Below are 16,744 nucleotides of genomic sequence, written 5' to 3'. Positions count from 1 at the left end.
CTCTCCTTAGTTCAGATCAAGCAATGCATCATCAACCCATAACCTGCATATTGGATCTAATACTTCATCAGATGTTTCAAGACATTTCAGATACCTTTTCCTAATGATCTTCTTCTCCTTATATAGCCTTAGGCCTTGCTCAATACCACGAGCCAAAACCATAGAAATCCAAAACCATCAACTTCAAAACTAGGGATCGACACGTCCGTCGAGACACCATGGTCCGAAACCATAGGCACAACTTCCAAGGAATAACCGCCACGGACCAAAAATGAGTTTTCCACATACACGTGCTTTTACTGAAGCCAACCTGCGTGTACACGCGACTTGGGCTTGATGAACCTGCGTATATGAATTTTCTCTTCTTCTTATAGTCTGATCATCAATTCCTTGCTGCTGACCTTCTGCACTATGATTTGTCATTAGTGTGGTTTGCCATCAAGGACAACACTTGTCTCATAATGCCAACAATCTCCCCCTTTGGACTTGATGGCAACCCCAAATCATTCTCCCCCTTTGTCATCAAGGGCAAAGGGCTGTGCTCCCCCTGAGTACATGCTGATCTCTCTGCTCTGCTGTGCTGAACATGCTCCCCCTAACTGTAGGCAAGATCTGCAAAAGATGTTCTTTAAACGAACCAAGACTTATACATCATAAAGGACCTTCCTATCACCAAAAGACTCAATGCATGCATCCATACTCCCAACCAAGAGGAGATACATCAGAAATATAATAACCAATAACATTACATCATTCATCCATCCCAGGCATAGTGGGGAAATCATAGGCCGTTACATGACCTTGACACTATAAAAGAAATATGACATAGAGACAACAAATCTAGACCAAGACTTCTGAAAGACACCAGCAGTATCTGATAAACATCTTTTATATCAGCAGCCAAGATTTCCTTCTGAGCTCCGTCTCCTGAAGTTAACAACAGTTGTGAACTAGGACCAAAAGCATCTAAATGCCAACAATGCTTTATGAGACTTTAAGCTGCTCCCCCTGAATCTGTGCCTGCTGTACCCCCTGAAACTGTGCCTGAAGAATTCTGGCTTACCCATCTCAGACCTTCTCCAACCAGAGTCTGCCCTTATTGATCAGAACTCCATATACGCGACTTCTCCTGCACAAAACAGCGTATGTACGTGGATAGAATTTCTACAGCACGCGTACACCATACACGCGACTTTCCCTGCATAAATCGGCGTATATACGCAGATATCCTTTACGAAACTCGCGTATACCAACTTTTTTGTAGAACAGACAAGCTTTAACAGCAGGATGAAGCATCCATTACTCCCAGCTTTTGTCTCAGATATTCAAAAGTTTCCCTGGGCAGTGGTTTTGTGAGAATATCAGCAACTTGTTCCTTAGAAGGAACATACTCCAACTTGACCTTCTGCTCAAGCACTTGTTCCCGAAGAAAATGGTACTTGATTGGTATGTGCTTGGTCTTTGAGTGCATGACTGGATTCTTTGAAATGCTGATTGCACTTGTATTATCACATAAGATAGAGACTAGTGGCGTGCAAGTGATTTGAAAGTCCTGCAAGGTCTACATCATCCAAAGAAGTTGTGTGCAACAAGATGCCGCAGCCACATATTCTGCTTCAGCTGTAGATAAAGCAATCGAACTCTGTTTCTTGCTAAACCAAGATACTAATCTGGAACCCATGAAGAAAGCACCACCACTTGTGCTTTTCCTATCATCCACACTTCCGGCCCAATCTGCATCTGTGTAAGCATGAAGAGTGAGATCTGTATCTCTAGGATACCATAAGCCATAGTTTTGGGTCCCTTGAAGATACTTGAAGATTCTTTTGACTGCCTAAAGATGAGTTTCCTTTGGGTTGGCTTGGAATCTTCCAACAATTCCTACTGCATGCATAATATCTGGTCGTGTACCTGTTAAATAAAGCAAACTCCCAATCATGGATCTATAAGTTGGTTGGTGAATGGCTGCTGATTCGTCATTTTCACTGAGGCTGCATCCTGTAACCATGGGGGTACAAACTGGCTTTGAATCTTCCATGCCATACTTCTTCAAGATCTGCTTGAGGTACTTGGTTTGAGACAAGAAAATGCCTCCTTCACTTTGTTGGATTTGCAATCCAAGAAAGTATGTCAATTCTCCAAGTAATGACATTTCAAATTCTTTCTGCATAACCAAGGCAAAGTTCTGACTCATAGCCTCTTCATTGCTGCCAAAGATAATATCACCTACATACACAACAAGTATTAGCAATTTGTTATTTTCAACTTTCATATAGAGATTGTTATCTGCTGATCCTTTTGAAAAACCTTGTTGGTGAAGATATTTGTCCAACCGATAATGCCAAGCCCTTGGAGCTTGTTTGAGACCATAGAGAGCCTTTTTCAATATGCATACAAGGTTTGGATCATTCCCAAGAATGAAACCATCTGGCTGCTCAATATATACTTCTTCTTCTAAGTCACCATTCAGAAAGGCTGATTTTACATCCATTTGGAATACCTTGAAATTTTGAAAGCTTGAGAGAGCAAGGAACATTCGGATGGCCTCAAGTCTTGCAACAGGAGCAAAGGTTTCTTCAAAATCTATTCCTTCTTGCTGCGCATACCCTTTACAAACAAGTCTGGCCTTGTTTCTAATTACTTCTCCATTTTCATTCAATTTATTTTTGAAGACCCATTTAGTCCCTATGACATTTTTATCTTTTGGTCTAGGAACCAATTCCCAAGTATTGTTCTTTTCGATCTGCTCAAGTTCTTCATCCATTGCTTTGACCCAGCATTCATCTTTGCATGCCTCTTTCACATTTTGTGGTTCAGTGGAAGAGAGTAATGCCAAATAGCTTGAAGCTTCTGCAATTCTTCTTCTTGTTTGTATTCCTGCTTCTTTCTGCCCCACAATCTGAGATTCTGGATGATTCTTTTGAACATATCTGGATGGAGTTTTTTCTTCTATTCTTGTCTGCTCCTCTGGTTCTTCTTGAGGTTCTTCTTCTTCTTGAAGTTCTTCTTCTTCATCATTCTGCCTTTGAGAATAGCCTTCATCTTCTTCAATGTCTTCATGATGAACTTGCCTAGGAATATATCCCTTCTCATCAACCACTACATCAATGTTGTCAACAATTCTGCCAAGTCTTTTATTGTAGCACTTGTATGCTTTGCTATGTGGAGAATAACCAAGAAGAATGCCTTCATCTGCTCTAGGTTCAAGTTTGCCAAGTTGCTCATCAGTATTCTTAATATAACATTTTCTCCCAAAGATTTTGAAGTGGTTCACGGAAGGAGTCTTACCACACCAGAGCTCATGAGGAGTTTGAGTGCTATTAACTCGGACATTTGTTTTGTTGAGAATAATAACCGCAGCATGTGCAGCTTCACCCCAGAAAGTTGCGGGAGTACCTGACTCATCAAGCATAGCACGAGCCATTTGTTGGATTGTTCTGTTCATTCTTTCCACAACTCCATTTTGCTGAGGAGTTCTAGATGTAGAGACTTCTCTTCTTATCCCATGTTCTTCACAGAAATCGAAAAATTCATTCGAGGTAAACTCCCCACCTCTGTCGGATCTGAGGCACTTAATTTTGTGTCCTGATTCATTTTCAGCCAAGGTTTTGAAGGATTTGAATTTTTCGAATGCTTCATCTTTGTGCTTCATGAGTCCTAACCAGACAAACCTGGAGAAATCGTCAATGAATAATATCAAATATTCTTCTCCTCGAGGTTTTCTTTTTCTGAATGGACCACATGTATCTGTATGAACTAGCTCAAGAGGCATGCTAGCTGATCCTTCTTTCTCAGGAAAATTAGTTCTGGTTTTCTTTCCAAACTGACAAGATTTGCATATAGTATTGTCTGGAATTTTGATATCTGGAAGACCGCGAACTGCCTGATATTTGCATGCTTTTCTTATTTGTGAAAAGCTTAGATGCCCCAACCTCCTATGCCATAGCCAGTGTTCATCATCCTTGCTCAAATAGCATTGTTGTGGTCTTTCTTCAAATATGTATAGATTATTTGGAGTCCTTCTTCCTTTGATCATTGTTTTACCTGTATCAAGATCACGAACACAACATCCATTTGATCTAAATATTACCTCTGTTCCTTGATCGCACATCTGACTGACACTCAGAAGATTATGCTTCAATCCATCAACATACAAAACATTTCCTGCTTTGACCTTCTCTTTTAATGGAGCAACACCTTTTCCTTTTATGGCTGCAGAGATATCATTTCCAAAAGAAACTTTCTTCCCCTTCTCTAATGTGGTATATGACTCAAGATTTTCTTTGTCCCCTGTCATATGCTTCGAACATCCGCTGTCAATGTACCATAGACTTTCTTGACCTTCTGCATAAAAGGCTATCCCACATCTTTCTGGTTGTGGTTCCTTTATTCTCCATGTTCTGACATTTGAGGTTTGCTCCTTCTGAATTGTCTTCTGGAACCTTCTCCTGCATTCAGAGTCTTCATGACCAAAGTTATTACAAATAGAGCATTCAACTTCATTTTCAAGAACCGAAAAGTTGTTATAAGTCCTTTTCATGGTTCCAGTCATTCTCCCTTGCTTTTTATCTTCTCTAGTCATGATTGTCTTGTAGGCAACACATTGAGCTGCTTTGTGACCGAAGTTATGGCAAGAAAAGCATTGGCCATTAAAGAAACTTCTGTGATAATCAGATCTATCATCCAACCGATTGTAGCTTCTATTCATTCTTGGAGCAAATTGGGAAGATTTTACCTGTGGCTGATTGTAGCTTCTGTTTGTCCTTACAGTAGTTTGTCCCCAAATTTCTTGATGGTCCTTATTTGTTCTTGAGGTAAACTGTCCCTGATTCACCTGATGACTTTTATTCGGCCTTTGCTCGCTTCTCCTTGCTGCATCAAGATAACTTTTGGAGGTAGAGGCTTGAGAAGTTTCTCCATTATAGCCCAGACCTGTCTTGTTTAGTGGAGACCGCTGCACATTGATAATCTCATCCAAAGTTTCAGATCCTTTGACAAACTTAAGATTAATAGCTTTTGTTTTCTCAATCTCTTTTCTAAGACCAACAATTTCACCTTCTAGTTTTTCAAGATGTTTTTCCTTTTCATCAATTTGAAATTGTAGAGTATCAATGATCATATTCTTTTCTTCTATATATCTCTTGAGTCTAGTAATTTCATCATAAAGGTTATCCACATCTATAGCATCCATATAATCATCATCTTCAAATGCCATTAACAACTTATATTCATTACCTCGTTCATCTTCATCACTGTTCGATAGACCATCACTATCTTCATGAGTGTAGTAGCTTTTCTTATTTGCACTCTGTTTCTTGTTCCATCTAGCAGGTTCCTTTCCTTTATCCTTATAAGGACATTTTGCAGCATAATGACCTACTCTTCCACAAGCAAAGCATTTAAATGGTAACTTACCTCTGAACCTTCCAGAACCCCTTTGAAGATTTCTGACAAAATTTGATTCTTCTTCCTCTTCTTCTGGGACGTGGCTTGCTTCATAATAATCTTCTTTGCCTGATGCCTTGAAAGCAGCTTCTCTTCTGTCTGATGGACCTCCCTTTCTCATTTCATAAGCAGTTAGAATTCCATGTAGCTGAGACATAGTAAGAATTCATAGATTTTCCTTTTCTTCTATTGCAGATACTTTAGATTCAAACTTGGGGGATAATGATCTTAGAACCTTTTCAACCACTATAGCCTCTTTTATTTCTTCACCCAAATTTTTCATACAATTAACAATCTCATCTACCCGAAGAAAATAGTTAGCCACACTTTCATCATTATACATCTTGAGAGTCTCATACTGAATCCTGAGAGTTTGAATTTTAGCACGTTTTACCTGGTCATCTCCCTCATAGCTCGTGACAATTTTGTCCCATATCTCTTTTGCGGATTTGTAGTGCATTACCTTCATGAATTCCGTTTGGGATATACATCCTAATAGGGTACTGACTGCTTTCGCATTTGTTTCATACTTCTTTTTCTCGGCTGCATCTGTAGGAGTAGCTGAAGGAAAAGTGTAGCCTGTTTCTACAATGTCCCAAACTTCTGTACCAAGAGATTGAAGATAGGCAGTAACTCTTACCTTCCAATAATTGAAGTTTGTCCCATCAAAAACCGGTGGCCTGATTGATGCTTCTCTCTCGTAGTTTCTCATGATGAATGATCTACCTTCAAGCGATCAAGCTTCTCTGAAGGACCTGCTCTGATACCAATTGTTGGAAATAATACAGAGAGGGGGGGGGGGGGGGGGGTGAATCAGTATTATCAGATCAATCAAACTTTTTCAATGCTCATAAACATATACGCTACTTCATTTAAGTGAACCAGCGTGTACACGCTACTGTGTCTAAAGAAAACAGCGTATAACCAAAAAACTTATAATTCAGTTAGTTTATTCTTCAGTTAAGTGCATCAGGACATTATTCACCATATTAAGAGTAAACAGATGCAGTATAACAGAACAGATCATCACACAAAAGCCACACACATGAACACCATGATATAAGGTGGAAACCCAATGTGGGTGAAAACCACCTGCTGCAAGTCGTCTCTATCTTTCTTTAATAAGAACTTCAATTTACAATCTTTTGTACTGGTGCAGCCTTATACCAGTACGCAGGCTACAACCTGCAGAAGGCTTCAACCTTCTCTCGTTCTCCAAACTTCCTTGGAAGGGAGCTCCAACCCCCTTTGCTCTTGTACTAGCTAAGATGCTAGTACGTAGGTGCTGGCCTACAATCTTCTTTCCTTCATGTACCACTTTTCATCAATTTTCAGACTGGATATTCCTGAAGCACAACATTACAATCTGAAGACCATGATTCATTCACAACTCATTGAAGCATAAAACAACCAATACAAGCATCATCAATCTTTGAATCACTGAACCATTGAAACCCTGTCAACACCTGTCACCAGAACACAGAGCAGACTACAGAACTTTGTAATAACAGTCAGACCCAATTGCAAACCCAAAATCAAGCTTCAAAAAGATATACGCTACTTTAATGAGATCAACCCGCGTATACACGCGCTTTTACCAAGGACAACCTGCGTACAGATCTAAAAATAAATTCTTTCAACTTGCAGCTGTACCAGACATCAGTTAGACCTAGAACATAACATTGCGTCAGTATGTAGATCTAGAAATACGCATAAACAACCATAATAGTGCTTTTCAAACCATTTGATCCCAATCTCTCCTTAGATCTTGTTCTTCATTAACCGGTGAGATCTCTCCTTAGTTCAGATCAAGCAATGCATCATCAACCCATAACCTGCATACTGGATCTAATACTTCATCAGATGTTTCAAGACATTTCAGATACCTTTGCCTAATGATCTTCTTCTCCTTATACAGCCTTAGGCCTTGCTCAATACCACGAGCCAAAACCATAGAAATCCAAAACCATCAACTTCAAAACTAGGGATCGACACGTCCGTCGAGACACCATGGTCCGAAACCATAGGCACAACTTCCAAGGAATAACCGCCACGGACCAAAAATGAGTTTTCCACATACACGCGCTTTTACTGAAGCCAACCTGCGTGTACACGCGACTTGGGCTTGATGAACCTGCGTATATGAATTTTCTCTTCTTCTTATAGTCTAATCATCAATTCCTTGCTGCTGACCTTCTGCACTATGATTTGTCATCAGTGTGGTTTGCCATCAAGGACAACACTTGTCTCATAATTCCAACACAACCTCCCTCAAGGATTGATCATCACAGAGTCTCTTTTGGTGTGCCCAGGTCTTAGAGATCCTTTTGAGCTCCGATAATTTCCTGATGAAGCCCTCCGTGAATTGTTCCTCCTCTTCGATGGGGTGACTCTGCCAGTAATCGGTGACCATCTGTATATAGGATGGGTCTTTTAACCAGGAGGAGTTGAATTTGAAGGGGCTTTTAATTTTGTTATGTATATCAGAGAATTCCAAATATATAGGTCTGTGGTCAGATATGCCCCCAGATCCCACCCATTGCCTTATACGAGCAATCCTGTTGTGGAGGGATTCTTTAATTAGAAATCTATCGAGCCTCCTGGCAAGACTCTGATCACCACTTCTGTTGTTTGACCATGTGTGTTGTAATTTTGTCATGGGGGTGTCGATCCAGTGGTGTTCATCCAGAAGGGAGGATATAGTGTCCGAGAAAGGATCAATCCTAGCTGCATGCCCCCATGATTCACAGAAACCCAAGGTGAAGTTCAAATCCCCTCCCAGGATAATATTGTCCTGTTGAAAGAGTACAGAGTTCAAGAGAGAATGCCAATAGGCAGTTCTGTCAGAGCAAGGGCCATATACATTGATGAGTTTGAGAACTGTTTCCATAGATTGTACATAGGCATCAATGCCAATGAAACCCCTGCCACCCCAGGTGTTTATGATTCTCAACGCTCTGTTATTGATACCGATCGCCAGACCTCCGGATCTCCCTGACGCGTCTATAGCGTGGAAGGTCCAGTTAGGCAACCAGGCCTCGAGGGTTGGTATAAGTGAGTCCGCATTACAGAGTGTTTCTTGCAGAAAGATGATATCCGATAGAGAGAGGGAGAGAAGTCTCCGAAGAGCTAGTTTTTTGGGTGTACTAGCAAACCCCCTGCAATTGAAGGACAAAATCTTCATGTCGGATGTGTGGCAGGGCTTTTACCCGCTCTAAGGGCCCTGAAGATGGTCTGCTGTCGTCCAAGAGCGACTTCAGCATCAGCTGCATGTCTAGCTTTAGAAAGACGGGATGGACGCCCTCGCGAGGGCTTCTGATGAGAAGGCAGAGGGTCGAGGGCCAGCCCAAAGGCGTCGGTACCAATCCCTCTAGTCCGGGGGCGGAGAGAGTACCGGGGGGGGCCGGGGAGACGGGCGTCGGCAGCGGATCGGACGACAACGAGGGGAGAGATGGTAAACAAGGCGAGTCGCATGGAGAGGGGGAGGGGATGGGACAACAGAGAGTGGAGGGAGGAAGGGGCATCCGGGAGGAGGGAATGGATGTATCAGATGCGGGAGGTGGAGTGGATACATCCCGATGCAATGTGACAGATGCAGCCAGATCATGCAAAGAAGAGTAAATAATAGAAGTGGAGACAGCTGACATACCCGGTGAATCGTCGCCCGCCGGTTCTGAGTCATCAGGGACGGGGGCAGGCGATGTACGGGTGGGATCCTCCACCAGAGATCCAGTCAGAATGGGTGGAGCAGCTTCAGCTTGTACCGGAGTCTCCGCGGGCGCCGCAGACTGAGGTTGGCCATGAGGTGGGGAGGGTTAATCATTCATATTGCATCCAAATGTTTCAAATTAATTAAATGATGATCAATGAACTAACATTAAAAACAAAGGAAAAAATAATTTCTTTATCATTTATATAGTACTAAATATCATAAAATATATTACATGCCTTAGGAATTGTGTCACACATGTGTTTTAAAAACCATTCACCACCTTTAAATTGACCAGAAGTAATACAACAGAGAGAAGAGATGTTTTTGAGCCTTCATAAAGAGGTTCAATTTCCCTCTCAAGTATAGGTTTAGCAAAAGCACGACCATCATACTAGTTTCCATCATCATCCATTCCAACATTATTAAATGTCTCTTGGATTAATCTATTTTTCACATCATCTTAAATTGTGTTATGAACATCATTATCTTCTTTCGTAGAATCATTAGCTTGATCCTCAATATTCGCTCCATGTTCTTGAATAGGTGCTTGTACTACAACCACCTCTTCCTCGTCGAAAAGTGCCCTAGGTAGGTGATATTATAAAATTAAAATGAATAAAATAATATTAGTATATATGGAAAATATTTAAATGTTGATACAAACGTTTTAAAATATAATATAGGAGGGGGAGGCAGGAGCAGGAGGGGTCATTTACAACCCTGAAGGAGAAGTAGTGACGAAATATTCTTGGGGCCTAGGATGGACAACAAACAATCAAGTGGAAGCTCTTTCATTATGGCAGGGATTGAGAATTTCTCAGGCAAAATGAATTCACTAGCTCATTTTCTTTGGATATTCCATGATAACAATCCAAAAATTCTTCCATCCCAAAAGTCCGTTAAGGGAAGATCTAGCTCCACTAATAGCAAGAATATGTATGTAGATTCAAATATTTGAATCCATAAACTTCTATCACATTGAAAGGGGAAATAATACATCTATTGATGAATAGGCCAATAAGGGAACAATCTTGGAAGAGGGGAGTATTTCCATGGACAAAGGCACTCCCACTGCAAGCTATATCCCAGGATTAACAAGCTATCATCAATAGGGATATTAAATGCATTTAAATGTTGGAACGCGTGGATCATGGAGAGTGTTAAAGTATTTATTAATGTTTCTAATCATGGATTAGTGACAAGGCACAAGGTTCACGTGTCAAGCATGCATATACATCGGGAAGAGCATTACAAATGGGAATGCAGAGGATTGAAATCCATGTTGTAAGATCAGTGGAGATTAGAATTAAATTCTATTAATAAGATGATGTTTGGATCACAATTTGGTATTATTCCAATGTCACTCATCTTAGTACAATTTCACTTGGAAGGCGGTTGAAGGATTCTCTATAGGCATAATGTGGTTCATCGACTTAGGCAATGACCAGGGGTATTAAATTTGAAGTGATGGTTGTTGGGGTGATGGAAGAGGTTTCTGGGCATTATAAAAGAAGGGTTTTCCTCTTGAATTACATAATTATTTTTACTAAAGCATCAGTATTGTCTGGTAATATGGTCACTCCGAGTCATGAAAGTAGCAAAAATGGTAAAGAGGATCACTTCTTGTCTAGTGCAATGGAGGCAATCTCGATCATGATGATGAAGCTCAGTGAACAGGTTAACTCGGAAGCTTGTTCACATTTATCCCTGCTCAACCATTAATTGGAATAAATGTGGAAGTAAATGTAGTGCCTCCATCTCATGGTGGTGACCCTAGCAAAGAAGGTGGATACTCTGGCACTCAAGGTGGATGGTATAGAGGTAAAGGAAGAATCAGAAATTTTTGGTGTCTTGAAAGAGGTCTATGGTCTCTTCAATCCTATCCCTCCAACTACTTGTGAAGGAAAGAAGCCTAGAGGCCCCTAGGACCAAACTATGGAAGAATTGCCTCTACACAGGACAAAAAATGAGGAGGACGAGACTATGGAAAAATTATCTCTGCATAAGATAGAAATGGGGGAGACAAGAAAACAATTGGAAAAGAAATGGAAAAGGAAGCAAGTGACTATTCTATAGTATAATCATGTCTGAATGTTATGTTTTTTTGCAAAATATTGTGGAGTTTTTTGGCGAATATATAGAATAAATAATGTAAGAATCCTTGCATGGAAATGACTAGGTAGAAATAGAATGTATAGTGAGCATTTTTGGTCTCCTGTTGAAGAATAAATATCTATGTATGTAAGGGTTCTGGTTCATATTCCACCTAAATCAATATAATATAAATGTGTCTTTAAAAAAAAGAAAAAAAGGAAAACAAATCAATGATGATGCTTGTGCGATTTATCAACATATTTAAGAATGTGTTGAAAAAATCTAGGAAAGGTGTTACTTTTCTTGACATGTAGGAAGAGAGACACTTTATGAGATATATAGTAACAACGATAATAAAAACCATATTGCTCTTATTTAGCATTCATTACAATGTCATATTTTTTCTTGATTTAACTTAGAGACCAATAGTTTTAAGAGAATGGATGAGCAACCATGAGCTTCGATGAGTGAAAGAAAGAAACAAAACAAATCATTATGATCATGAATCTTGTACAGTTTAACAAGATGTTTAAGATTATGTTGAAAACATTTAGGAACCTGTTGAGGCCCCGAAAATCGGGTTGACAACAAGGGGATACCTGCCCAGTCCAGACCTTGGTTGGTAGCTCTTTATCCGTTTGGTATAGCGGGTCCGATTGGGGATAATGGGACCAGTTTCCCAATCTATGTGTGTGTGTGTAGAATTTGATGTTGCTGATCTAACAGTTCCTATCTAAGCTATTCTAATTCAAACTTTTAGTCTAATTCTATGCTATTGTAATCTAATAAACAGCACATCTAAATCTATACTAACCCGGGATGTAATTCTTCTATTATGCGATCTAAAGAGATTTCAAATAACAACTGGTAATAAAGATCATTCAGCAATTATAAGAAAGGAAATCAATTAAGATGAACCACTTCGCATAAAAAGTTAGACGAAACAGTTGTGAACAGCATATCGCATAATGAGCTATTCATACATCAAACATAAATAAATAGCTACCACCGTACAAAAGTGCCAAATGATAACTCAAGCATTCATGCAATAATATATAAACAACTAAAATTGTATATCACTTTAACATATAAGCAGAAATGGTCAAGAGATAAAAGTACCATTTATGACTGGTCCTACTCATAATCTTCAAGCAACAATGATTTATCTTTCCTTTCTCTAACATCTACTAAGAGTACAGAAGTGAAACATCACACTACAACAAAACAGGCAATTTGTGCCAGATTTAGCACCAGATTCTAGTGCATTTTTTTCTCAATTGGGATGAGCAACCTGGCGCTAAATCTGGCTCTATTGTACAATTTTTAAAGCGTCCTTTTTTGCACCAAATTTTGCATCTTTTTTACGCCAAATTTTCCATCATTTTCTGCATCATATTTTGCACCAAGATTTTCATTTGGTTTTACAACAGGTTTTGCTTCTAGTTTTGTGCCTTTTTTTGCATCTATTTTTGCATCATTTTTTGCTTCCTCTTTTGTGGAATTCTTTGCTTCTATTTTTGTGTCATAATTTGCATCGATTTTTACACCATCTTTGACATCTTATTTAGCGCCTTTTTTTACATCCAATTTGTGCCAATTTTTGCATCTGGTCTTATGCCATCTTTTGCTTCTAATTTTGTACTTATTTTTACATCTATTTTTGTGCCAATTTTTCTGCCTTTTTTTACACCATCTTTTCCATCCAATTTTGCACCATATGTTGAATCTGATTTAGTGCCAAATTTTGCATGCATTTTTGCACCATTTTTTGCATCCACTTTTGCATTTTATTTATCTCCCCTTTTTGCATCCTATTTTGCACCATATTTTGCATTTAATTTTGCATCATTCGTTGCATCCAATTTAGCATCATTTTTCACACCATTTCTTGCATCCAATTTTTCATCCTTTTGGGCATCTAAATTTGCATCCTATGTTGAACCATATATTGCATCCACCTTTGCAGCCCATTTTGTGTCTATTGTTACGTTCACTTTTGAGCCATTTTTTCATCTACTTTTGCATTTGTTTTTGCACCAAGTTTTGAATGATTTGTTGCATAATTTTACATCCAATGTTGCATCTCAATTTGCATCCAAAATTGAGCCATTTTTATGCCCATTTTTGCACCATTTTTTCTTCTTTTGTGTCCAATTTTGCACCATTTTTTATGTCCAAATTTGCATCCTTTTTGGTATCTAGTTTTTTATCTTTTTTGGCTTCCAAATTTGCATCCTTTTTTCTGCCACATTTTGTGTCCACATTTGCATCTCATTTTGCACATAGATTTTAGTTGGAATTTTCATCTAGTTATGCATCATCTTTGACATCCTTGGTTTTACCATTTTTTAGTCCCATTTTGCATCTTGTTTTGTGTCTTTTCTTCCATCCTTTTTGCATCCTAATTTTACACCATTCTTTGCATCCTCATTTTGGTGTCCATTTTTGCATCCTTGTTTGCACCCAATTTGGTATCCTTTCATATGCCCTATTTTGTTCCCTTCTTTGTGTCTAGTGTTGCACCCTTTTTTAATTTTACTTTAAAAACCTTTTTGTGTCATTGTTTGCATATTGTTTTGATGGCTAGTTTAAAATCCAATTCTACTCCCAATTTTTCATCCATGGTTAAATCCACTTTTGGCTTCTTGTTTAGAGTTTTACTTTTATTTCCATTTATGACCACCTCTATGGGTTCATTTTACTAAGTTCATTTACATAGTGAAATATATTAAATTTTCTAAATATCATTTTGCTGTAGGATTTAATGCATGGTTAGATGAAAACAAAACCCTCTCAGTTTATCTCAGAAACCTAGGACAAACCAATTAAGAGAAAGGTTGTTCTAAGGCTTAGGATTCTTAGTGGATCAAGATGTAGAGTATAGATTAAGAAAAAGAGAATGAATTCTTGTGAGTCCTGGCATGCAGGTCTTCTTGGAGTTTTTCGTATACCCAAGAAGCGCTCCTAGCTAGCTCCAAAGCTTGGTCCTACACATAAGAGAGAGAATAAAGCAACCTTCACAACATAATATCTTAATAATCAAAACTATAAAAAACATATAAATATTATTGAATAAATAAATATAAACCAAAAACCCATGCATACATTAGTTAAATAGAAGAAGTAAAGAATGAATAGAAACATATGGAAGGAAGAACAACTGATCTATATGAATAAAGGAGTTGGAGGAAAGTTACAACAATCAGATATAGTTGCAACATCACCTCCCCCAACTCATAGCTCCAAAACTCTCCCTCTCAAGACAGATCTCAAGAGCGTGACAATACAAAATTCCCATCATTTTTTCAATGGCCAAGCCTCTAATATATAGGAAAGTGGAGGCTATGAAGATTTCCAAAATTCCTCATTAGTTCAATTTGGGAAAAATCTTTTGGGTGAATAATGTTTCCTCATATAAAAGAGGAATTTCCCACTTTTTAGATGCTTGTGTGCTTAGGAAAAAGCTTCCCCATGCTTTATGGCTCTTTCCCACTTTTGTATGCTTTTATTTTTTAGGAAAAAGCTAAAGATGAGGATAAAGAGATTACATTCCACCATATGTTTCCGAAAGTGACCAAGAATGTCAAATTCAAATTCTAGTTTGCTTATGTTTTAGTTTTTTTTTAAATATATATTTAGTTTTAGTATTTTTTTTTTCTAGAAAAATATATTTAGTTTTTGGTATATTTTTCTATAAGAAAAATTATATTTTGTTTTTTATAAAAATGGATTTTAAACATTCCATTCATGCTAAATTTGTGATTTTATGATAGGAGTTTAAATTATATATAGTAAAGTAACTTAATGTCATGTGTCGTGTTGTTGAGATGGGTGTTATACATCTCTTTCTTGCTAAGTTATAGAATGTGCTTGGGTTTTCTTAATGCAATAAAACTAATTATGTTCTTCATGATATCTTGAAATGTTCATCTTGAACCAGGCTAATAAAACAATAAAGTTAAAATAGGTTTTCCTTTGTCCTTTATAGATCTTTGTCCCCATTAATCTTGGTCTTAATAGATTAATTGTCTTGTGGTGGCCTTGAGTGGTCACTTCCATTAGTTGCATGCTTTGTAGTTTTCAGTTAGTGACATTTTTTAGGCTTGATAATATGTTATTTAATTTATTAAAATGTGTTATTGTCCATATTATTGTTAAATATTAATATTAAATACGCTGATTTTTAAGCATGTTTTAGCAAAACTTTCCCAAAATGTTTATAGATTGTATTTTATAATGCAATGATTCTTTGCTTGATGAAATTGTTTTGGATATTTTTTTTAATGATTCATTGATTGATGAAATTGTTATGGATATTTTTTTTAGTATATTAAATTGTATGTGATAAAGTCAAAAATCACCTCTTTTTTAGATTTTCATTGATCAATTTCCCTTAAGGCCATCAAGTTCACCATTTGGTCCCAGGTTAAGGAAATATAGGAGTCATGAAGTGGTATTGTCCAAGCACTTAAATCTTGAGACATGTTTCTTTTTAGTCACTTTATACTTTCTTTCTATGTAAATTTTTGATGAAAATAGTCTTGTAACATGAGGGGCGTCAATAGTAAGCGAAAACAAACTCCTAAAAGAAAAATGGTATGCAAAGCACCCATAAATAATGTTGATATAAGAAGCAAAAATATTAAGTGAGGTTCAACCTCATATAATTAGAAAATGGGGGAGGAATTTCCAAGTAGTAGTGATTGATGCTTAGAGATACTTGGGTGGAATGGTTATTATTTGAAATGATTAAGACATCAAGGTTACCAATATGTTTACCTCTTTTCGCATTATGACAATACAATTTTAGTTAATTGACATTGAGGAATACTACCATGTATCCAATGTCTATGACTCCAATATCGCAAATGGAAAACCTCTATTTCTCAATTCTATTTCTAGCACAAGTAATTTATACTCCCCATCTCCATGGATTGTTGGGAGTGACTTCAATATTATAAGTGTCTCGAGGAAAAGAAAGAATGAATCGAAATGTTTAACAAGATATTTTGTAAGCTATACCATTAAAGCCACAAAGTAGTCTCCATTAAAGTTGTCAAGAAATGAGTCTCCAACACACACATGTGGATCAATGAGATGTAATACATGTGTGTGTGGTTACGAACTCAATACACCTCTATAATAACTCCACAAACTTATGTATTTCACTCTGTCACATAAATTGACAGTAGTGTGAGTAAACCAAGAGTAGACATGAAAGCCTTAGGAAACAAACATTCCTTAGATCCTCAATTAGGTGCTTAAATGATGAAGTGAAAATGCAAGGAGAAAAGAAGAATTCATGATTTAACCATCACATACATGTGATCAAGTGTGACTAGGAGTGTATATATTCATATATTTTCCAAAGAGGGAGTGAATACATGAGTTACCATTTATTGGCCCTTATTTTTCTTTCTTTTTCATTTTCTTATATATAGGACTTAGGGAATAAGGTTTTCATAAGTTTGGCACAACTCGTAGATATAAGAT

The 16,744-nt window shown here is 37.8% G+C and overlaps 2 protein-coding genes across 2 annotated transcripts in view; one reads left to right on the top strand and one right to left on the bottom strand.

Annotated features, from left to right (window-relative positions):
• Window positions 1-7,693: 7,693 nt before the first annotated feature.
• Window positions 7,694-8,629, bottom strand: LOC149248807 (uncharacterized). The gene has a single exon (XM_089451099.1). The coding sequence runs from the start codon at window positions 8,627-8,629 to the stop codon at window positions 7,694-7,696; it is 936 nt and encodes a 311-aa protein (XP_089307225.1).
• Window positions 8,630-9,145: 516 nt separating this feature from the next.
• The window catches only part of LOC149248806 (uncharacterized), a 74,322-nt gene continuing 66,723 nt past the window's right edge, over window positions 9,146-16,744 (top strand). Inside the window, exon 1 of the mRNA XM_089451094.1 lies at window positions 9,146-9,250. Coding sequence (XP_089307220.1) covers window positions 9,146-9,250 — 105 coding nt within the window. The remainder of the gene's footprint in view (window positions 9,251-16,744) is intronic.

The sequence above is a fragment of the Pinus tabuliformis genome, chromosome 7, assembly GCF_031772625.1.
Source record: "Pinus tabuliformis cultivar Carrire ecotype Pingquan chromosome 7, CPIR1, whole genome shotgun sequence".
Taxonomy (NCBI): domain Eukaryota; kingdom Viridiplantae; phylum Streptophyta; class Pinopsida; order Pinales; family Pinaceae; genus Pinus; species Pinus tabuliformis.
Note: the sequence above shows the minus strand (reverse complement) of the source record. Positions and strands in the feature narration are given on the sequence as shown.

Coding starts and splice junctions, on each gene's coding strand:
- LOC149248807 (XM_089451099.1), bottom strand. CDS start 8,629: ATGAAGATTTTGTCCTTCAATTGCAGGGGGTTTGCTAGTACACCCAAA.